Source organism: Rattus norvegicus, chromosome 17 (genome assembly GCF_021556685.1).
Source record: "Rattus norvegicus strain SHRSP/BbbUtx chromosome 17, alternate assembly SHRSP_T2T, whole genome shotgun sequence".
NCBI classification, from domain to species: domain Eukaryota; kingdom Metazoa; phylum Chordata; class Mammalia; order Rodentia; family Muridae; genus Rattus; species Rattus norvegicus.
In genome coordinates this window covers 84034402-84058927 of record NC_141550.1, presented here as the reverse complement: position 1 = coordinate 84058927, position 24526 = coordinate 84034402, and the positions used below count along the sequence as shown (strand labels likewise).

Here is a 24526-nt window from a genome sequence, read left to right as displayed (position 1 = left end):
CAAGTTGTCAGAGAGGGTGCAAGCGAGATAGCTAAGTACTTGAAAACTCATACTGTACTTTCAGAGGCCCTAGTTAGATTCCCAGCACTCATGTTGAGTGGCTTACAACCATCTCTAACTCCTGCTCCAGGGGATCCAATGCCTTCTGGCCACCAAACAAACTTACACATACATACATACATACATACATACATACATACATACATGCATGCACTCACAAATGGACACACACACAGGCAATAAAAAATAAAATTTGTTTCTTAAATGTGATGGAAGTGGTGATTAGTATTACTAAAACTTTATAATCTACAAGTAGAACCATGACCTTCGCTGACAGGCAGAGAATTCTTTGAAAAGCTAGTAGGGCTCTGGGTCAGGGTTCCACACAAATGTCATCACTTAACCATTGTCTACTCTCTTGCTTCTTATATGGACAGGATGGTGTCGACATGGAATAATGACTCTCTTACTTCATGTGAGAGTAAAAATAAGATTTATTTTATAAAAAAAAGCAAAGCTTCTCTACGACAGACAGTTTTCACTAAGCACTTTGACCTACATTGTCATAACTCATTAACTTCGTGTTTCAGAGCTTATTTTGAGAATTTTATGATATGTTTTAAGTCAATTTTGCTACTTTATAAGTGGCGATTAAACTGAAATTTTTAATGATTAGTGCCAACACAAGCGATGCTCTCTTTAGGCAGATAATAAATAATTATCACAGTGGTTTTGATTATCGAAGCCTAATATGGAAACAAAAATAAAAATGCCACAGGGACCAGCCAATATATTTGAACCTCTTACGGTTTGTATCTTTAAAAAAAAAATCAAAACTCAGAATTTTCTAATCTCCCCAAATTGTTTCAGTTACTGAGAAACAATTTTTAAACATATGCTTTGATTTATTTAATTAAAAAAAAAAACACAATTCTTTACACAGGTTAGAAAACAAATTTGCCGGTACATGCTTAGTTGTATTAGTGGAATATTTTCCTCTGTAAAGCTTGATAGTAGGAAGAGTTTGAAATTAAGCACTCACAATATTCAGAGGTCAGCGTTTGCCCATTTGTTTCCAAGGCTAAAAGACAACACAGAAGCGGAAGCAGAAAGAATACAAGAGCGGGAGGACGGGGAGCCGTGCAGCGGAAAGACGAGTCTGAGCATGCGCCGCCAGTGTTCTCCGAGACTGGGAGACTGCGATAGTGCTTATCTGCAAGGTAGCAAGGCCTTCAGTACGCCATCATGGGGATGGGAGGGGATCCTGAGGCCACACCCTCTTTCAGGGGCTATTGGCAATTAACAGTTGCTCTTGGGAGGGAGAACCGTTATCTTCAAGGACGTACAGCTGCTGGTAAGTCACCCTTACCCCAGGAAATAACCTCGTGCCCATGCTCAGTCAAGAAACTCCAATTAAACTTAATATGCAACACACAAAAGGAGAGTGGAGAAAGGAAGGGGCCGTATTGAGAAGAAGCACTCTAGCAGACAGTGATGAGAAGCAGGAATGTGATGTGTCAACGTGACTAAAATGGATTACATGAAGCCGTTAAATGAGAGTTTTTCATTATCTGTAAGTTTTATGTGGGAAAACAGAGTTTAAAAAGCCCGAAGGAGCTGAACTTGGACCCAGGGTCCATATGACAATGGTTCTCAGATTCCATAGTGAGAAAAGTCACTCTGAAGTATGTCGAAGCCACTAAAATGGCTGCTAGGTTTCCACTAGCCCGCACATGCACACATTAGTGTCTTCCATTGAAAGATCTGGCAGTGGGAACCCTGGCAATGTTCAGGTCAGATTTTACATCTATCCAGGCCAATTCCAAACACAGTATGCTTTCTTGGGGAACCATGCCTTGTATCGTGCTTGTTCTCATCAAAGGACGATTCACCTGAGGGTATAGGTAAGGCCAATATTCATTAGTTCAGAAGAGATTTATTTAGTTTTATTATTTAACTGTCCCCAGTCCTGGAAGCATGTGCTGAAAAATCAATCCACTGTGACGTTTTAGAAATTGATTTTCTTTCTGACAGCACCTTGCTATATAGCCCTGGCTTCCCCAGGAGTCACTAGGAAGACCAAGCTGGTCTCAGAGTCCCAGAGAGCTGCCTGCTTCTGTCAAGCATGGGGAGGGGACAAAAGATGTGTACCACCAAGCCCAGATGTTACTATGACATTTTAACATGAACTAATAAGAGAAAAATAGAAAAGAATTGAATATTATATGTACATTTCAATGGCAATTAATTCAAATTCACTTATTTTTAATGTGTACTGGTATTTTGCCTGCATGACATCTGTGCACACGTGTGCCTGGGGTCCAGCGAGACCAGAAGAAAGTCACTGGGTCCCCTAGAACTGGAGACTTGGTTGTGAAGTATATGGTTGCTGAGAATTGAACCTATGTACTCTGGAAATGTGGTCAGTGATCCTATACTGCTGGGCCATCACTTCAGTCTTCGTGCATTCTTTATCAGACTTTCTATAATGAAAGGGTTGAAGAGTTAGCACAACTCTCCCAAGTGCATTATACTTGGAGAAGTGTCTAGTCTCATTCCTTCCAGGAACATCTAGGACAAAGACAGACAGGTGAAACACCTTGCTGAAAGCTACAGAGAGTCGCATAGGTCAGAATCAGAGCCCAAGGTTTAGCCGAGTAATTCCAATCATTTAATCCCTTTTAAACTTAAATTTCTAGGGTAGCCTGGTGATTAATAGAATTTATTGTTCTTGCACAGTTCCAAGATTCAGCTAACAGCATCCACGTGGTAGTTCACCACCATCTGTAACTCTAGTTCCAGGGGAGCTTGTGTTCTTTCGTGACCTCTCCAGGCATTGGTCACATATGCGGTACACATACATGCATGCGGGTAAAATACTCGTGCACACAAAGAAAAATTAGTAAATCTGAAAAACCAAAAATGTCATCAAGAGGGTGTGGTCTTGCTTAGTCTTAAATCCGTGTTATAAATATCAAATATTATTTATTAAAATAGATGGCGAATTTGTGTCATGTCAATTTTATAGCTATCTGTGCCACTGATAACTCCTTTTATTTAATTTTTATATATAATTGAAATTAGTTTGAATAATGAATCATCCCTTTAGGATGAAGAAATCAGTTAAAAATTGTTGCCTCACTCTTAATGCAAAAGAAAATGTCTCTAGACTGTGCTAAGAAATATCTAGGGATCAATACTGTATAGCTGTTATCCTGTATATTAAGACAATTGCTGTTGAATGTTGGATTTTTTTCACAAATTCTAACATAAGGAAGGTTACGTTAACTTGAATAATAATCACTCCTATATTTCCAGGGGATATAGCAGAGAATATGCTCTTTTAAAATACCATTTCAAGTTGAACATGGTGACGCATGTCTATAACTTTAGCATTCAGGATCCCGATCCAAGAAGAACCAAGAGGTAGAGGCCAGGCATGGTGGCTCACACCTTTGACACTGGCACTCAGGAGGCAGAAGCAGGCAGATCTCTGTGAGTTCCAGGTCAGCCTGGTCTATAAATCTAGTTCCAAGACAGCCAGGGCTACACAGAAAAACCTTGTCTCAAAAACAACAACAGAGTTGCTTAGGATGAGACCCCGTTTACAAATTGGAAACTTAGTATTATTTTTAAACTGTTAAATCAGCTATTAGGAAACGTGCTCTGGCACTTTAAGATAGTAGTAACAAAGGAGATAAGAGATAAACCTAACAGTAAGTGTTCATAATCCCAGCAATCTAGACTGAAGGCAAAGGTCGCTATGTGTTTGGATTAGCCTAAGGTATACAGTAAGTACCAGGCCAACCTGGACTACATAACAAGATTCTGTCTGGAAAACAAACAAAATGCATAAGGTTTCAAAGCCATGAAAAACTCAGTGATTAATGAAAAATTAAAGTGGGTTTTGTATCACACTTCTTCCAGATCTGCCATCATGAGAAGTGACTGCAGTTCTTTAAAGAAACTACCCTCTGGTGAGCTCAAACTCTGTGCCTCAGACCCCAGACCCTGACCCCACATTGCACTCCAGATCCTGGACCTGGAATCTGGAAGCTCCGTGGGGCTTCTATGCTTTCCTTGAGAACTAAATCGATGCTTTATAACTGTGCCTAGCAGATAGTAATATGCCCAGCGAACACACAAGGTGGCTGTCATTCCCACGACTATTGGCAGCTACATGTTGACTTTAGCTTGGTGATAGTATGGGGATAGAATTCCAGTCTTGTGTGTTAAGTGTGTCATTTAAAAGTCTGGCATCTGGGGGCTGGGGATTTAGCTCAGTGGTAGAGCGCTTACCTAGGAAGCGCAAGGCCCTGGGTTCGGTCCCCAGCTCTGAAAAAAAGAACCAAAAAAAAAAAAAAAAAAAAAAGTCTGGCATCTGTGAGGTTCTATCCTCATCAGGAAAAAGAAAGAAAGACAGAAGGAAGGAAGGGAGGGAGGGAGTGAGGGAGGGAGGGAGGGAGGATCACTGAATGGAGGCATTACCTACTCTCCTGCATGTGTGTAATTTTATAAAGGCTCAGACCAAGAATTTTTATTTCATCTATATAAAGCATCAATTGTCAATTCCATTAGTTATAATAGAGTCTGTCCATTATTACACCAGTATCTAGATTTTTCTTCCACATTGATATCTCATTTGTTTGCATGAAAGGAAATTGGGTTACACACATGTGCATGCACACATGCGCGTACACACACACCACATCACATCAGGGTAACAAGCCAAATTTCACTTCCTCCAGCCCCTTTCAGTTCTGTAAATGATCATTCAAATTACACGTAGTTACGAATCAGGTTCAGCAATTGAGGACATACATGTTTCAGGAGAGAAGCTGAAGAGAAGATAGAATGGCAGTGGGCCATGTGCAAATAAGAATCTGGGTGAGATCATGCCACCTGGGGGATACTACAAAACCACATTACAGGTTATGAAGACATTTACTGGCAGAAGAAGATTGTGATGGGTGCATTAAGGTCCTCCCTGGAGCCTTGGGCATACCAGATTCCTGTTATCTTATGAGTGAGACCCAGGCAGGGTAAAACAGAGGACACTGACTTCAATTCAGCCCTTTTTATGAACTTAAAACCTGAAGGAAACTACCTCAGCTTTCACCCACTGGCCTGTCATGTCCTCTATACAGTGAGATAACAATATTTATTGGCAATGTTAATATGGACTTAAGAAGCTAATTCCAGATTCTGGCACATGGCCCCTATCCAATAGAGGTGAACAAATCTGTTTGAGCATTTATGGCAATCTCCCTACAAAGTCTACCCTGGCCTTTGAGCATGGGGATGACAGGTATCAACCACCACAGCCATACTAACAGGTCTTTAACTTCAGAACCATTGTTATGGCATATGCATATTTTTAAAATACTGTCTGCTTCCCACACTCCTCTAATAAAGTACACTTTATTTCTATTAAGGGTTTTTTGAAAGCCTATGTCTCAAAACAAAACATACCACAACCATCCATCTGCCACACCATTATTTCCTAGATTCCTCCTCAGCCAAAGGACATCGAATGCTGTGAATATCTTTCTTCTTGAGAAAGGAATGTCTTTCCTCTGTTTAAGATTTTTGCATTTCCTGTCAGATAACCTTTCCTTGTGGCATGCTATTTCAGACTTACAGAAAGTCAGGAAGTGCCCTGGCTCTCCCTGGAAAAGCCACTCATAATCTAGATTCTCCTGGAAATCTGCTGACTAAATTCTGGAAGTTGAGTAAGATTTAGAGAAACCTATGAAATGAACTCAGATCCATCCTCCGGGGCTTCCTGAAGCCCTGGTGGGCATGCTAACTCGCTGGTGGCCTGACCATAGAAACCAGAGACCAGGGCACAGAGTCTAGTTGGGTAGATTTGCTGTCCATGCCTACAAATCACCTGGTGTAGAGTCAAAATGCAGGTTCCCAGGCTAGCTACTCATCAAGACTGAGATAACCTTGGACCTCCACCTCAGGAATGTTCTGATAAACATGACCAACTGATGGCAGTTTTAAGAACTGTGACACTGGGGCCAGAGAGATGGCTCTGCAGGAAAAAGCACTTGCCACCAAGCTTACAAACCCGAGTGATCTCTGAAACCCTTATGGCAGAAGGAGAGAAGCAACTGGAGCAGGCTGTCCTTTGACCTCCACACCCACATCCATATATATATACTAAATGCATAAACACAAACCATGAAGAGTCATTACGCTGTTTCCTTGCAATCAACTAACTGTTCCATTGTTCAGACTTTAGGGTGACAGTTACCCTTGTTTTTTCATCATTTGTCATTCAGCAAATATTGAGACAATCTTCCTTGGAAGGGTCAGTGAGAAGCTCCCTAGAGTAGGGGGCACACTTATCAGAAGGAGCCTCATCTCTAGCAACTTACCTCATGAGCTCGCCCACCCTCCACACAATATTCATTTTGCTTTTCCCATGTTCTCCCTTCCTATCACTGTACCTGGCCCCTTGTTGGGTTTCTTCTTTATATCTCTTGGGACTTTAACTCCCATGTTCACAAGCCAGGGTCAGCTTGGGTGTCCTAACAGAATGCCCACTGCAAAGTTATCATGGTAGATAGATAGCCTGCTCAGTGAGTAAAGGAATAAACGGTTTTACTTGCTTAAAGTGTTTATACCTAGATTATGGGGGATTTGTGCAAACCAGTATATAAATCAGTAATAAGAAGAGGCAAGGGGATAATTTCACCAATAATGTGATTGCTACTTTACAAGGACTGAGTTTGATCACCAGAGGCCACATAAAAAGCCTTATGTGGTGGGACATTCATACAGTCCTGGTGCTGGGGAGGCAGAGACAGAAGGATCCCTGTGCCTCAGTAGATAGTGAGACTAGCCTAATCAGGGAGCTCCCAGTCCCACACAGAGGCTTGTCTTTTGTAGAAAAAAAAAAAACAGGGGGGATGATGTCATTCAAGATTGATGATCTGAGTCTAGGGCAGGACTCACACCCAAGAGTTATTGGCCATCAAAAACTGAATGCCATAGGTTTTGTTTTGCTTTTGTTGTGGTAGTGATTGATTGATTGATTGATTGATTGATTGATTGATTGATTTTTGAGTGAGAATGTGAAGTTGGAAAGGTAAGGAGATAGGAGAGAATCTAGATCTGGAAGGCATTGGGGGAGCAGAATGAGTCTGATCAAACTACGTTTGTTGCATGCAATTTTCAAAGAATAAATAAAAACATCATTTTTTTTAAATAATAAAATGGCTGGCTTCTGAGGCACATGCCCGAGGGTGGCCTCCATTTTCTACATGCACAGGAAGACATATGGATGGAAACTTATACATGCATACACAATGTAAGTAAATATGTCATAAAGGTGCTAAAAAGAAGATGAGAGAAATGGAGAAGACTTTGTATTCACTGTGTAGAGTTTGGGGAATGCTAGCTTTAAATCACAGCGCAGCAGAGAGCAACATGAGACAACCATGCCACCCAGGAGGAACCAAAGACCTCTGTTAAGAGGTAAAATGCAGCAGTGGGGAGCTGTAGGGAGACAGCATCCTGCAACCAGGTAATGGTAATTCATGATGGGAAGTTAGGGGCCCTGAGTATGTTGTAAACCCAGAAGTCACAGGTCCAAGATCTGTTATGTAACATTAATGCCAGAGGAACAAGAGGAAGCAGGCTCAAACAATGGGGAAGAAGAGACGTGTTTGTTAAACAGCAAGTCAATAAAAAGCCACACTTGGGGAAGCGGAGAAGAGGGCCAAATATCAGCAACGCCCACCCCCACCAACATACTTCCTTTAGCAATGCACAACATGGACTCTAAAGACAATCACAACTGATAGAACAAAGTCTGCTCAAGAAGTGACAGTTGGTCATCTCTCGTGCTGTTTTCTGGGCACAGATTCCTTATGTGAACTGTACCATCTGCTTGGGGACAAACCTTTTCATGACACTCATAATGCCTCTTAGTACCTCCTTGTGCATCACGTGCTGTGGAAACCAAGTAACCTGGCTACACTTAGGATGGTAAGCTCTGTCGGTCATTACCTGTGAGGTACATCTGCTCGTGAATCTCCGTGACACTCAGGAGCTCGGCATTCTGCTGCTTGCAGCTTGCTCTTGCCTGGTGCCAGGTTAAGGCAGACTTGGAGTTTATCTGGTAAAGAATGCCAGTCAGTGGGTCTGTATTCCACAGCCTCTTGCTGCCCTCAACTGAGAAAGAAGACAACGAATTAGCTGTGTCATGCATGGGAGCTGCTTCCAGTGAGCAGAGCATTTTAAAAACCCACCCAGTTCCCAGGGACAAATCTTCTCCTGCTGTCCCTTGTTTTAACGCCCTTTCTCACTCCTGAGAGGAAGAGTAGACTTCTCACGAGCCAACATCATTTATAGTGTTTCATACGCCTAAGGCAGGAAAGAGACACCTTCTCCCTGGTTCACTGCCGAGACACTTGGACCAGATGATGGAGCAGACACAAGGAAGAGAACTCAGGACAGCAGCCCAGCGTTCTGGAGCAGGGAAGGAAATCGGTAAGGGAGAGAGAGTAAATGAGTGGTTTCTCGTGGCAAGGGGCTCTGTGGTCTCCTCTTTCCTTTTAAGAAAGAAGGGCCTACGAGGGAAGTTCCCAGGTTTCTTCAGGCAGGTTGACAGTAAAGTAACCTTCAGAGCACCATTCTCTCATCACGAGGACATCTTAGCCTAGGTCTTAGCAATAGAATGTGTTATTAGACTTTCTTCTCTTGGTTTAAAAAAAAAGGCCATTTTAGCTTATATTGACTCTTGGCTGTTATATGACTGAAAACTTGGTAGATGCTACAAAGGCCAACACTATAGATAACTATTATTTACAGCCTTTGACATATAAGGTGCTTGGAAGCTAGTAAATAAAATGTTTTTCTATGTCCCTTTCTTACTTTCTCAATAAAACAAAATTCTTCTTTTGAAAATAGGAAAATGGGGGAAAAAAGGTGTGACCTTCAGATTTACTTACCAGAGAAAGAAAGGGGATTATATAACTCTAACAATTATATAATTTTATTATATGATAAAGTATTCAGCTTGCCAAGCAGCATCTCGCAGATAGCATGATGATTCTTAGCCCTGGCTGGAATTGTGTGTTGTGTCTGACGAGGCAGTGGCAATGAGAATGTTTTCAGACACACATACACACCACGTCCTGTGATTGACATGTGTGGTGACATGACACAACAAAGAGGAAGGAGGGCAATGGCACGGAAGTGTCCAAAGTTTGCTGCCGCTGAGGATAACAGTGAAAATGGAGCCCTGGCCTCTGCAGAAGGTAAGTGGGCACCAGAGGACTGAGATCCCCAGGCCCAGCACTAAAACAGCTATAAAGTCACAGTATGCTTACAAAAACATAAATTTCCATTGCTAATGTCAAACTTAGAATGGTCTGATGCCTGACAAATCCAATGCTTGTGTAAATGAGACTTTCCAGGGAGACCTACTTAGGTTTTATTTGAAGGCAAACGTTTTAAGGACTATTTTATAATTGTGGTTGTTGCTTAGAATAGGGGAGAATATGTAACTGTTAACTAAAGGACAGTGCTTTCTAAAGGACGGTGCTTTCTAAAGGACGGTGCTTTCTAAAGGACGGTGCTTTCTTATTGGGGAATAGTCAAACGGATGGAACAACCCCAAAATAAGATGAAGTAACTCTTCTCTTCATTTAAAGAAAGTCTCCCTTGTGTTTTAGATCAAAGGGTTGAAAAGTATCTCTCAATGGACATACAAGTGTGCTGGGTGCTCAGCTCCCCAGAGTTCAGCTTCCAGCAGTAAACCAGGAAAGCGGATAGGAAAAGACAAAGTTACAAGCTCTGGACAATCGGGAGGATGGGGTGTCTTCCTTTTCCTGTTCTCATGATACATGAAAACGAGTGTCCAAATAGAAGACATTACAATAAACAACCCAAAGGACAATGACGGAAGGGGTTGGTGTCACTAGCTCAGTAACTGATACCTCCTTGCCCTGTCTCAATCCTACTGGGCTGAAGGCTAATATAAAATAATAAAACAATGTAAATTAAAACTCTGCCTTGGATGAACCACAAAGCAAAATACAAATTTATGCAGATGAAAATAAAATAACTCTTCTATAGGCATTTGCCTTTTATATATGTTTTCTATCTGGAAAGAATATATCATTTGGCTACACAGAATGCACAGAATTAACGAGACGGAACAAGAACATTATTGTGCTGGATGTACTAGACACCCCCTTTCCATACATATCCAAGGACTACAAAGCCTTCTTTGTGCTCCTGACATCCCACTTGTGTTCTACACTTTATCCCTTGCACATCCATGTAAGAGGTCTCTATCAGTATCAACAAGCAGAGCACACTGTAGTTGGATCCCCCGAACACATACTCCTAAGAAAAATTGGGACAGATCTAGAAAAATATCATTTTTCCTAAGTAAAGACAACTAACTCTTCACTGGTTGAAAAATAGGGGTACTTTAAAAAAAACCACTTTTTCACACAAAAGAGTTCTTATTCAAAACATTAGAAATCTATAGAGCTCGAATGAAAACCAAATTTCTAAATATTACTATGAGAGGTAAATACATCTTCCTCCACTGGGGCCAGAGAATTGTACCCATCAGGACGTGAAGCCTGTGACCTTCAAATGTTGTTATAAAGACATCTACCTCAGTCAAGGCCAGAGCATGGTATCATTATGGACTTGAAGCCTATGCCATACAGAGCATGAACTCAAGATTAATTTTAATACAATGAATAGGAATTATAAACTCAAAAGGTCAAGTAGGGCAAATTCTCACAAGTCTGGCTGTAGTCTGACATTAAAAAGTTTTGTTTAGCCTTACTGACTTAGAATATTGGTGTAGTAAGCATCCCGGTGTGTGGGTCAGTAGTCACAAAATGGTCAGTAGGAAACAACAGTATTGCTACTCATATAATTCAATAGCAGTTCTGGACCAGGATGGAGTCTGCTCTCTGGCCCAGTTCCTTTATGGAGTAGCAGAAAACCCATGTTCTGTGATATGCAGAAACATGCTGCCATTTCCCAGCAGTCGGTGTGAAAGAGGCTGACTGTAAGTAACTTAGATAGAGTACTTGGCTTCAGGAAGTATGTTCAGAGAAACAGAAGTTAAACCAAGACCTCAACCTCCTCCTCCCTCAGCCCTAGCTCTGCCCTCCAGCTGCCCTCCCCAGCCCCACCTAAGCTGCCACACATTGTCTTACAGATTCTTACAAATGGATAGAACCACAAGAACTCAAGTTCTGGTACTCTATGTGGTCTTGTATGTTCTTAGTGACAACAAACTTCCATTTTTGAAGGACTGAGAAAAGCATAGGTTACCCACTTCCCTTGACTTCCAGCTCAGTCAAATTCCACCCTTCTTACATTGAGATTCAGAAGCCTCCGTCAGTATCATTTGTATAGGAAGGAGCTCCAGAACGTGGTGATGAGAAACGAGAGAGCCTTCAGAGCCTCTCTCCCACCAAACGCATTTGTGGTGTCATTTAAATTCCTGCTCTAACCCATGGCTTTATAAAACTAAAATATTTGGTGTTTGGGACAATGATGTCCCTACCTCCAGTACTGACTGTATACAATACTATATACAGTACAATTTGCCCTAAAATCTTAGCAAAGAACCGATAGGGCCAGGATGTGTAGCTCAATAGTAGAGTGTTTGCTTGGCATGTGCAAGGCTGGGTTTGATTGCTAGCAAAAAGAAAGATAGAGAAAAAGAGAGAAAGAGAAAGAAGGGGAAATAAAGCAAGAAACAAAGAAAGGTAGATAGAGGGTAAAAGTAAAGGGGTTAATTCATGCAAGGAATGTTGGGACAACTAGAGATGGTGCCTGATCTTTCTCTCAAGATCTAAATACAAAAGGATGGTCTTTAGCCATGATGGTTCATTTTCTCCATGGTCAAATGGGAGCCACAGCATCTGTAAAGGGTTACAGTGGGATACTCCAGAATAATAAGTGTAAAAGAAATGGAGCATATGAACTACATAAAGTCCAGGTCCTTCCAGCATGTCGCTATGCTGAATGTTCCAAGTGTACCGCTCTCAGTTACTTACACTGCAGTGGACAAAATCCAAACAGCTTGTCGGTGTCATAGTCAGTGGTGGTTCCACACCAGAGCCATCCATCTGACCGCCCGGCAGAGGTGCAGTCTGCGTACCACTTGTTTTCAAACTTGAATGGAAATGCACAGACAGCTCCGTTTGCATTGCCCAGTAAGGAGTACATGGCTGGAGGGACAGAGAGATTTGCATTTAGAATGTGACTCCTGTCTGTATGCTGACTTTACAATGTACCCTGAAAGAGTTGGTCTCGCTCACCTAATCTGTGAACCCTTTCCCCCTCTGCTTCTACGGAGTCTTTTTTTGCTAGGCACCTGTTGCACCGAGTACTTAAAAAACATCTCTAGTACCACCCCTTTGCCACCACCTTTCTGAAGGGACTATCTCTTTCCTCTGAGGAAAGACGGGTAATAAGCTTTTGGGGACACCAGCTTTAACTTCTGCCTTCCCTCCAAGGCAACGCAGATGCCATCCCCTTCCTCCTGGGTGGAATTATAGTCTCCGTAACTATTTAGGTTGAAAACAATCGTAAAGCTATGGAGCTTGCTGCAAGTGAGGGTAGGAGTTGGGATCTCTGAACCCATATGAACAGGGAAGTGCGGGCCAATCCCCAGAGCAAACTGGCTAACTAGACTCACAGGTCAGCGAGTGCCAGGGTCAAGGGAGAGACTCTACTCAAGATGGAGAGAGTGATGGAAGGAAACACTAGACGTCAACCCCTGACACACGAGCAACATACATCCATACACACATGTTTATACACATGTAAACATGAATACCATACACATAGACACACATGCAAAAAACATCCATGGAGTCAAGCACAAAGGCAATATTCAAATCCCCTCCAACTACTTGACTTACTCTCTCAACAGTGATGCGGGGGAGAGGGTAGGAACAGCATGCTTCTCTAATGCATGTCTTAAAAAGAAACTACTCAATCCCTTACACTGTTTGCAGTCAAAACTCTTCTCTTTGAGTTTGTTTTAAAAAATGTATTTAAGCGGCACAGGATCATTATTTAGCCCATCATGGTCTCAATTTTTTACCTCTTGTCCCGGTCTCCCAAATGTTGGCTCAAAGGCTTGTACCACCATGCCAAAGATTCCTTTACTGGGGTTCTTTTGTATTTGTTTCTCTTTTCTTTTACCCATTATGCTTATTTCAAAATGCTATTCCAGCTTTAATTCTGCTAAGCTCAGGGTCAGATCTCTTCTATTTTTTTTTTTTAATGTATTTGGGATGGAGCTTTATGAGTCAGACAGCACATGAGGAAGTGAGAGAGCAACCTGGAGAGTAGGGTCTTTCCTTCCACAGTGTGGAACTTCAGGAACTGAACTCAACTCATCAGGCTTGTCAGTGAGTGTCCTCACCACTGAGCCATCTCGCCAGCCCTGGGACCAATCCTCCCATCTTAAGTTTACACAAAGAACATGGCTGGATTCAGTAAGAATCGAGCCAAGTCTTAGTGCCGAGGTTGCCCACTTCTTCCCGAAAAGACAGCCATGGGAACCAGCACAAGACCAGCTGTACCCTTCAATAAGTCAGTCGACACAGTCTCGGACTGTATCTGTATGGGTGTCTCTTCGAGAGGGGGTATTCAAAAATGGGCACAGACGAGATCCAAAGAACCAAACTCCACCCTGCCTACCTCATTAAAGAAGCACAAAAATGCTATCGATTAGTGTTCCCTTTAGAGCTCAAACTTCCAGATAATCCTTTAAACCATCCAGTCTACAGTTCTGATACTATTATCAACCAGGTGTGCAAGGAGATGGTGACTTCCGTTCTAATCGATATTGCACTAATTTAATTAAACCATCGCTCCAGGGCTGGAGAGATGGTTCGGCAGTTAAGAGCAGGAAGTGTTCGTGCAGAGGACTCATGAACTCATGAGGCGGCTCACAACTGCCTTTCATTGGTTCGTGGAAGCAGATACGCTCTTCAAGAGAGATACCGCCCTTACACTCACACAGACACGCGCACACTCTCTCCCAAGCACGTGCAAACACACAATTTAATTTTTTTTAAATCAAAGTCATTTTTAGTGGCTAGGCCCTTCTGAGGTACTATTTTAAATACGGAAAGATTACCAACATGATGGCTAAATGTAACTACTGGGCCATCTTCAAAACCATCACCGGACTCTTCATAAAAATAACTCAAAGGCTCTTGGGTCCTCCTTGTGTACTGATTAAAAATCTGAATGGGGGAGAGCTCAAATAAAGCCTGCAATCTACACATTTAAACAAGCTTACCAGACGTTTCTTAAACACATTAAAAGGTGATGATTCCTACTCTAAGTACTATACACATTTCTCTCAAAGTAAATGGCAGAATGGAAAGATGGGGGTTGGGGGGGCTACCGTATTTTGCAGTACATTGAGGCATGCTAGGTGGTACAGGCCTTAATCCCAGCTACTCAGAGGACTGAGGCAAAAAGACGTCATGTTTAATGGTGGTTGTCTGAGCTACATAGTGTGTTCAAGACCAGCCTGAGCAACCCAGTGAGACCCTGCCACATAATAAAAGGTAAACACCTACAATGACTGAGGATGCAGCTCATCAGGGGAGCACATGCCCAGAATGTGTGCTGTGTTAGGTTTGACCCCAACTACTGTGGGGAAGAAAATAAGTAAACGAGTTCAATGCGATGACCTCTAACTCTATTACCCTCACATTTAATTCCTCAATTCGACAACTGTTCCCTTTTTAGAATGGAACACAGTCGAGTTTGAGCGACCCCGCCCTGCCCCACAAGCCTTGTATTGAGTTTACCCTGGAAAGGATGTTGCTTGGGTTGCCTCTCTTGTGGTGTCCAAGTTTATATCATGGTCAATAAATGCCTGGAAATAACTCCACTCTCGCCTACTTCAATTTGTACTGTCATCTTCTTTTTAGGACAGAGAACAGAAAGCAGACAAATAACCTCTTTACCAGGAACTGGGCTCCTGGCTGACTCACTGTGATAAGCTAGATTCAACCTTTGTCCCCAGCCCTGGCAACAAAGTAAGTTTGGACTAGGTTTCCCTGGGCCCCAAAGTCCTGCTCTTCCTCTGACCTTGAAGCTGTTCTAGATAACACCTCACAATAGCCCAGTGTCCAAATGAGAAATGGGGTTGCAGCATCATCTGACCCAAGACAGCAGCCTTTGGTAAAGGCTTCATGTTCTATTGAATTGTCTTGCTTTGGTCTCTGGTTCTCAGTGAGTGAAACTGAACCAAGACAAGGGTAGGCTAAGTACTCTGATTTTATTTCCCCCCTTGAGAGCTTGAAGAATCAACTTCAAATACATCAACCACACATCAACACACATACACACACACACACACACACACACACACACACACAGGCTACCTCTTTTTAAGGCAGGTGACTAATATGTTTGCTAATTCCTGAGCCAGTTCTTCCGTTTGAATAATCCAGAATGATTATTGTCTCTAAATACTTTGAGGTGACAGAATACATAAGAAACACTCAGAGTTTCTTTTCAGGTGATCTAAAGGAAAGAATATTCTTGGGATCATTTCTCCAGAGAGTTCTTAACCTTACCCTTGAGGTAAGGAAAAGTCTGGTTAGACTTAATGAGACAGTCTCATCCTGTCAAATAGAAGGCTTCAGGTCAAAGACCATGATGAAATGTTTCTGAAAAGTATAATGTCTTGCCTCAAAATAAGTAATATGAAGACATTCAAAAGTAATGTTTACCTGTGAATTACCAATAACTACCAGTTATTGGGGACATTTTTCCTATACCCGTTGGCCATCGTATCTGTCTAGAACACGGGGTAAATTCAAAAGCCGTTTCCTGTACAGACCTCTCTAGGGCATACTTAGCTCCTTCAGTGTCAAACAAAGAGATGAAGAGATAGCTGAATCGCCCTCAGCCTCCTACCTTCATATCCCCTAGAGCATAGGTCATCTGTGGTCCCGTAGACCTTCCATCTGCTCCACAAACCGGAACCTTTGTAAAGCTTGATATTCTTTTCTTGCCTGTTGCCATAGTTAAAATATAGCTCTGTGCCCTTGATTCCAAAGAGTGTGTCGTTTTTACACTCCCATTTCTGAAATTCACTTTTCGAGTCGCAGGCATACAGGGTGACGGAGGCCCAGTCAGTTTTCGATGGCACCCCCAAACACAATTTGAAAGCAACACTCATGATCTGCGACTCCGACACCCAGCGGAATTTCTGGGATTCAGCTTCCGGGTTGCAAGTTGCCGTCTGAACGGAGATGGCGCTTAGAGCGTCCACGCAGCGCTTGTGGTCCTCATTATAGATTAAAAATTGCCGTGAGTCTGTTTATAAAAGGGAAAGAACACATGCTTAGGTATGTTCGCATAGACAGGGCAGTACTTCAGGATAAAACTTCCTAGACTTTTAGTTTCCCTAAGGAGTTACGATTGGAGGAAAACCGGTGAAGGTAACTGTGCCTTGGAGTATGGGGGGGAAGAACCTGGAGCAGGGAACTGGTGGTTGAAAGTAAATGAGTACGGATGGCTCTAGCCCCTAAGCATAAATGTCCCTCTATAAGCATAAATGAATTCACGTCAAAGTATTTCTTTTCTGCTTGCTTTTAAAGACTGGGCTATACAAGGAAAGTAAATGATTAAGTTCTGGCAGAAACATATGCTGACCACTTCTTGTGACATTTCCCTAAATTCATTGTGTCTGTTTTCTATGGTTCTTTCTAAATGAGCTTGTTCTAGGGAGCCTGATGTTATCCATTTGAATTCCTTTGGTTTCCTGAAACCGAGACTCCATCAAGCCTAAATCCAGAACACCGGCTACCATTTGCTTCTCTGGAGTTGACAACTATCCCCTGCATATGCCATAGTTGACCTGGTCACGTGTTGTGATGGTTTGTATATGCTTGGCCCAGGGAGTGGCAGGATTAGAAGGTGTGGCCCTGTCCGAGGAAGTGTGTCACTGTGAGTGTGGGCTTTAAGACCTTCATGCTAGCTGCCTGGAAGTGAGTATTCTGCTAGCAGCCTTCAGATCAAGATGTAGAACTCTCAGCTCCTCCTGCACCATGCCTGCCTGGATGCTGCCATACTCCTGCCTTGATGATAATGGACTGAACCTCTGAACCTGTAAGCCAGCCCCAGTTGAATGTTGTCCTTAAAAGGGTTGCTTTGGTCATGGTGTCTGTTCACAGCAGTCAGTAAAACCCTAAGACACGTGTATAACTGAACTCCAGTCTACACCTCACCTCCCTTTGTTATCCTCTTCAACAAAAATGTAAAGATTACAAGTAGCGTGCTTTGCCCATAATAAAGCACAGGAGAAAAGTAAATAGAACTTTTCTCAAAAGCTACTGTGAGCGTTTATCACGGGCAAATGCTCGTTTAGCCCCACCCCCCTGATTTAAAAACAAAAACAAAAAAAACGAAGCAGTTGGAGGATCTTCCATTGAGCTTAGCTCTCCCTAGCCAGCCTTGGCTTCTTCCACTTTTCAGAGAGCTTGTCTCAGCACATCTCTCTTCACTTCAGATTTCAGACATTTTAGGTTTACTGTTGGCAGGTCTTATTAAAAGCCTTTATTACAAGAAAAAGTCACCCAGGAGGCAGCCAGTCATCGATGGTAAAGTTCAGTAAAGTCTGCCTAGTTCATGTGCCTAGTTTTAATCTGTGGTTCATTTTAATTCCACTTAATTGCAGTAACATTTTAATGAACTGTCTTAGGTTTCTATGGCTGCGATTAAACATCATAACCAAGTTGGTGAGAAAAGGGTTGATTCCAGCTTACAACTCTTGGGTCACAGTCCCCCATCCAGGGAACTCAAGGCAGGAACCGGAGCAGAGAAAGTGGAGGAGCCCTGCTCAGCATCCTGTTCCCCCTTTGGCTTCCTCAGCTTGTTTTCTACAACTCAGGAGCCCCTGCCCACGGGTAGTGTAAGCCCAGTGTCTCCTATCAATTATTAATCATGAAAATGCCCTGAAGTTTGCCCACAAGCAGTGTGATAGAGGTAATTCCTCATTCAGGTTCCTCTTTCCAAATAACTCTGACCTATGTCAAGTTGGATAAAAACCAAAAGAAAAAAAGAAAGAAAGAAAGAAAGAAAGAAAGAAAGAAAGAAAGAAAGAAAGAAACCACGAGGCAGGGTGAACCAACAGTCACTCTTTTCTCCTCAATGATGAACCACAATGCACCCAGATGCACAAGCCTAAATCTAGTTGACACCCTTGATTCCCAGCTCTCTCTCTCTCTCGCTCGCTCGCTCGCTCGCTCTTTCTCATCCACCCCTACAGATTCTCTTTGTCTACAGAATTGCAACACACATCTCCTCCTCCAATCTTTTCTCCCCACTAGACATCGTCACTAGTCTGTGCCATGAAACCATGGTCTTGCTCCACTCAAAACTCTTTCTGAAACAGAATCATCAAGGCAGATGACTCCTGATGACCCAGCTTTCTTTTCAATGGTCCTGACACGTCTCTCTACAACAGAATGCAACAGAATGACTGCATCCACTGTACCGCGTAGAAGAGCCACGTTCTTTACATTCCGGCCATCTCTTTGCTGGATTGCCCTTATGTGCATTATTTTAATTGAGCGCTTGTTAATAAAATGGTTTTGTTTCTTTTCTCTTAACGAGTTGGGAGACAATGTTGTTTCTAATTAAAATGATTATTTTCTACCTGCAGAAATCCTTCAACATTGGAACAAAGGATCCAGCAGAGAAGTATCTGCCCTTCACAGCTCGCCCCTGGACAAGGAGATACACAACCCTGACACTTCTCCCTCTTTCTCCTCAGCATTCAGCCCCTTTGCCCCTCATTCTCTGCTCTCAGCACCACTTACCGCCTCCAGCTCTGGGCCCTTCGGTCACTCACCACTCCTGGCTGGTTTGGCACTTCATGGTACCAGGTCAAAGGTCAGTTCCTCCACGAGCTGGCTACCCCCACTCATTCTCTTCTCCCTTTTCTGTATGATATCCACAACCATCTTGAAGAATATGTTCTCCTTTCATTTGTGAGCTTTGTGGAGGTTGGGATTTTTGAGACAAGCAAGCCTTGAGGTCTCCATGGTGCAGAGGCTGGTCTTGAACTCCCGATCCTCCGGCCTCTGTCTTCCAGGGACTGAGATAACAAGTATGTACCACCAAACCTCGTTTACTCATTCTCATTGTGTGTCTTTGCTATAATATAAGCTCCACGAGATGGGCATGGCCTCTCTGGGTCAATACTATCATCTTTCCACAGAAAGCTTAAATAATTTTTAAGTTATTTATACAAAGGTGGTAGATTCATGATTATGGAACTATTTTGAGTTTGTGTTTTTCCCTGCAAGTGCATGTCCCCTTAGACACTTAAGCATCTGGACTTCTGAGATGGTGATAAAATACACACTTATCGCTGCTCATTTCCTGTGTTTCTCCTTTGTCACTAGATGCAGAGCAAGGGTGATGTGGCTGCCATCAGACAATGCAAGGAAACACAATGTTATCATGACATACTGACAGAAACACACTGCTTATTCTCCCGATGGTCAGGGAAGAGTTTCTCTTGCACCATTGTCTCTGTTAAATGCATCTTAATTTAACAGTCATACATCTGCCTCCAAAGGGATGTTGAAGACCTTGACCAAGAGGCAGCTTGTGACATCGCTGCCATTTCCAAGCATTCCAGTGGACAATTGGTAAGCATTCTAATGCTTGTCCATGCTCGTTATGCGTCTGTAACAGAAATGCTACAACGCTGAACACATAGGGACACACGGACACGCATGTTCATTTCTCTGCGGTCTCACTATGGACCACGATACCTGAAGATTTTCTTTAATACTTACATACTAGAAACATGTAAAGGAGAGTCTCCTTTCACCTTTATCTTTCTCACATCAGACCTACTTTTCAACAAATACTTGGTAAGCCTCTCCTGTGCTGAGTGTTATGCTGGTGACAATATAAAGAATCCCAAGACATTCGTTCCCTCCACATACCAAGGACATATGCTGTGATTATTTCAAGGACAAGAGAGAGAGAGAGACAGAGACAAACAGAGAGAGACACAGAGAGGCAGAGACAGAGAGAGAGAGAGAGGGAGGAGAGAGAAGCAAACAAGCAAACAAACACGAGAAAATATATCGGAAGTAGTGGTAACTTTCAGTCCACTATCTCAGATATAATAACAACAAGAACAACTTTAGAGAGGCCAGAAATATTAGTAAAGTGGATAAAAGTATCTGCATCCAAGTCTGACAACCCGAGTTTGATCCCTGGGACCCACATGGTGGAAGGAGAAAATCAATTCTCACAACTTATCCTCTGAGCTCAACCTAAATTCCAGGGCACGAATGTGTGTACCTGAAAAAACAAGCATCCAATAAGGTGTGGGTTTTCTTCTAGACATGTTTTAAAACATTATTCTATTACATTAAGCAAACTAATTAATGTCAAAAGTCTACCAGTGAAGAAATGCAGCCATAAAGGGAAGAATTGAAAAATAGAAATATAAAACACTGTGTTTCCTCATACACTTGTAGATTTCCTATACTGTCGAGTAAAATACTGACACTAAAACATACAGGAAAATAACTTCTGGAAGGCAAAGGAGTTGAATTAAGAGAGGACAGAAAAAGACTCTGTTATTTCTCAACCTCTGCTGTGTCCCAAAATGTCAGGAGTCCCTCTCCACCTGGAAACATTTTCTGACAGAGTCTGCACACAGGGCAGATTTGGTGGGTCACAGAATTCGCATCCCCTTTAAGGAGGGTATCCCCTATGACTCATGAGGAAGAATAGATACCCCGTGGATTCTGGAAGAGAGTTGGGGGTCCCATTCTAGTGTCCCCTAGATCTCCACCGCAAATCACAGTGGCCTCTGGCACAATTTCATGCTTTCCCATTTCACTTCCCCATTTGCCTAGTCAGTGCTTTCTGGGATGGCTTCCCACTAAAAGCACAGCTGTCCGATGTCATCTTCTGCGGAAACCCAGACTGAAGCTATAGTGTGTGTCTGTTAACCACCATAAATACAGTTTCAACCCACAATGCCCTCTTACCTCCTAACAGTAAGTGGGAAATACTTATCACTCAAATACACAAAAAGCTATGCTAGAAGGAGACAGGGCAGTGTTTGAGGCTTAGCAACATGGAATGAAAGGGTAAAGGAAAACTCAAGAGTTATTTTATTCTTCACTCTGATCCTTTATTCATCCACCAGAGTGTCAAGGAGGTTACTAATTCATGTCACTCCACACGGTCACTTGGAGAGGCTTAAATATGGTACTAAAAGGGGTTCTGAGCCCAAAGAGAAAGTAACAGGGCATTAAATGTTTCAATACCCCTCACATCTCCCTCACAGTATGTGTTTCACAGCTGCCCTGTCACTTACTCACATGTCGGAGGGATGGCCTCCCCCACTGCTCTGTGACCTCTCGTTCCACCTGTGTCATGAAGTCGTCCCTTTAGACCTTGCCTCCCCACTGTCTCCTAAGTCACCAACTTCCCAGCAGTAGTCTCTTCCCCAGCTTGGGGACAACAAATGCCTGCAGAAAAGATATTTTCTCTGCATACTGCTTTTTTCCAGTGTAGTCACAAGGACAGATTCATCTCGGGTATCCATCGCCCAGAACAGAAGCAGAGTATTAGTAGCAGAGAGTGAGAGTCCACTGCTCACTGGCTGTGGCTTTGCTAAGTGTCTTAGTTATTTCTGTGCCTTCAATATATCAAATCAAGAGTGAACCATAGGATCCACCGTGTCTTATAAACGTTAAACGAGACCATTTAAGTGAGTGGAACAGCAGCAGATTACAGAAACGATTCTGAACATGGTGGTTATCCTGTTCAGGAGTGTAGAGAAGATAGGCTTGAATGGGGGTGAGAGACAGTTCAGAACAGGATGAAACTGGAAAGAAACAAAAAGAGCTGACGAAGCAGCTAGGCTCAGGAGCAGTCGGATAAAACAGCAGTGGAGCTTGGAGGAGGTCACACAGTCCACAAGGGATGTTTTGGAAGGTCCGGGACTTCCTGTGTTGCCTGAGTTAAACTCATTATTTCAACCTCAGATCCTTAACTGTAAACTGAGGATAGTATTCTCTGACAGAGTCTCTGAGACTCTCACTGATGAGCTGTAGGTAAAGCATCCAGCGTGTCTTTCTCCCTGAAGGAAACACTTAAATATTGGCTCCCTCCTTCTCTCCTCTTGAAAAGGAAAAAAAAAAATCTTGACACAAATCTGAATATCTAAGTCCACATTTTCGTCTACTGTTGTTTTGAACCCCACATTCCTTTCCTGATCAGAATGGGCCAGCTGATAAAAGACGTCACCTCCCAGCCTCAGTGGTGGAAAGCCGTACTTGGGAGTAGGTGTCGCTGGCTCACAACTCCTGAAATCCACTTAGCCTTCAAGGCCTACTTGCTTCTCATGTAGTAAGACATATCACTCCTCTCTCTGCTCTGTATGACACTATGGCCTCCAGCTCTATGCATTGGCCACATTATGCTTTAGTTGTACATATATGTGTGTGTGTCTATTATATATGTAATATAATAATATATGTGTGTATATTATAATACATAATATATATATTAAATTTTAAATTTGGTGGCTGACCAGATAGCTCAATGGGTAAAAGCACTTGCTACCGACCCTGAAGACCTGAGCTTGATCCCCGTAGCCCCCAGAGTGGAAGGAATGAGCCAAATTGTAAAACTTGTCTTCCGACCTTCACATGAACATCATGGCACAGACATGATACACAAATTAAAACGTAATAAAAGTGTGTTTAACAAGAAATAATCTAACGTAGGTATCTGTCCCCAGGTAAATGAGCAAACAGGCTTTCCAACATGAGGTCTGAGAAAGCTGCGGAAAGGACCACAGTAGCAAACAAAGGATGGAGAATGAGGCCAGTTTTCTCCTCCCTAAATGGAGTTCAAGTAAATAAGCACAGCATCCCTGTTGTAAGAGGTGCATTTAAGGTGAAATCAGAGTTTGTGAGAGCTGTAAGAATGGATACTACAACAGCCACAGGGCGATTAGAATGATTCTCTTCTGAGCATTAGATTAAAAAAAAAATGGCATACGTGTCCAGGTGAATGTTCCAGCATGATATCAGTGTCAGAATCACAGCTTAGCTGCTTCCCTTCTACTTTGAGCTCCCATGACGCTACAGCAGGGATGACCTAACACTCTTGCTTGAAACTCATTATTACATTATGGTGAGAAATCAAAGGGGGTGGAGCTGAAGAGCTGGACATGGAAGTGAGTGGTATCCTGGATTGGCCGCTACCTGCTAAGCACTGACCTAGGCACTGGACTGCCCAAGCCTATCACCATCAGCAGAATCCAAGGGGGCAGCACTTGTGCTAATGAGTCTTTCCTCCAAAGGAGGTTTTCCCTCATCACATGACTTCCTCTCCTTTCTTACGGTTGAACTTCCCATCACGTGACAGCCTGCTTTGCTGTGTTCTGAGATCTGGAAAGGTGTCCTGGTTGCCTTGTGGCACCAACCAACCAGAGTCTGCTGCCTGCTTCTCTCCCCAGTTCTACTTACATGGCCTCGGAGTCATAGTTGGAAGTGGACCATGGTGGGAATATTTATACCATAGCAGGTAAAAAAAAAAATCAGCGAATGCCATGAATCAGCTAGTGTTTTATGTTTTGTGTTTCCTACAAAAACAGTCGTTTTTGTGTACTAGCGCACCATTGCTCATGAGCCAGACCCACCAATTTATATTTCTCTGCTTAGTCCAAGGTCATTGTCCAACATCTAGCATTAATTATAACTCCCCGTCTACATACTAATGCTTAAACACTGGCAAGAATGCCTGAGAGGTGGGTCAGAAGAGAAAGCAGGACCAGGCGGCTCCTCTCTTAACCTCTCTAGACTCCCATCGCATAACCCATAGCCCCGAAATACATAGTGGTGTTGGGACGGAATGATCCCCTCGGGGTGAGGAAAAGCTGTGGTTCATCAGGAGGTAGCAAAGGTTCTTCCTATGGGTCTTGTAAGTTGATGGGAAATCAGGAAAGTGCGTCCTTGAGAACTCAGGTGTCCTTTTATCGGCTGTTGACCAAAAATGCTCCAACTGTTCCCTTAGGGACTTGGGATATTAAGGCCAAGAGAAGGTAAAGTAAGAATGGCTGACACCTAGGCCAGAGGTGGCTCATCAGATGCAGATCATCTGCTGCTGCCTGCCAGGCCTGACCCCTGGAGTTGACCCCTGGGACCAGTGGAATGTCCTCTGACCTCCACTTGAATTTCTACGGCACACGCACGCCAAAATGCAATGAACACAATAAAACCTTTTCCAGATAAATAAATAGTGAAAAGAGATGAGGGTATGGCTCTACAGCAGAGTACAAGTCTAGAGTCTCCCAGTGAGGGGCTGAGAAATCACAGGCCTGGAGTAACACAAAAACATCTGCACCTTCAAGGGACACTCCTGCACCCACTTTTTATTTGCTTTTCATTCTCTAGAGAGACCTGAAAGACCTCATACTTTGTGTCCCAGTAAC

At 42.9% G+C, this 24526-nt stretch overlaps 1 protein-coding gene across 1 annotated transcript in view; it reads right to left on the bottom strand.

Annotated features, from left to right (window-relative positions):
• Mrc1 (mannose receptor, C type 1) overlaps positions 1–24526 on the bottom strand; it is an 80974-nt gene that overhangs the window by 55206 nt on the left and 1242 nt on the right. Inside the window, 3 exon segments of the mRNA NM_001106123.2 lie at positions 8023–8187; positions 12054–12227; positions 15955–16356. Coding sequence (NP_001099593.2) covers positions 8023–8187; positions 12054–12227; positions 15955–16356 — 741 coding nt within the window.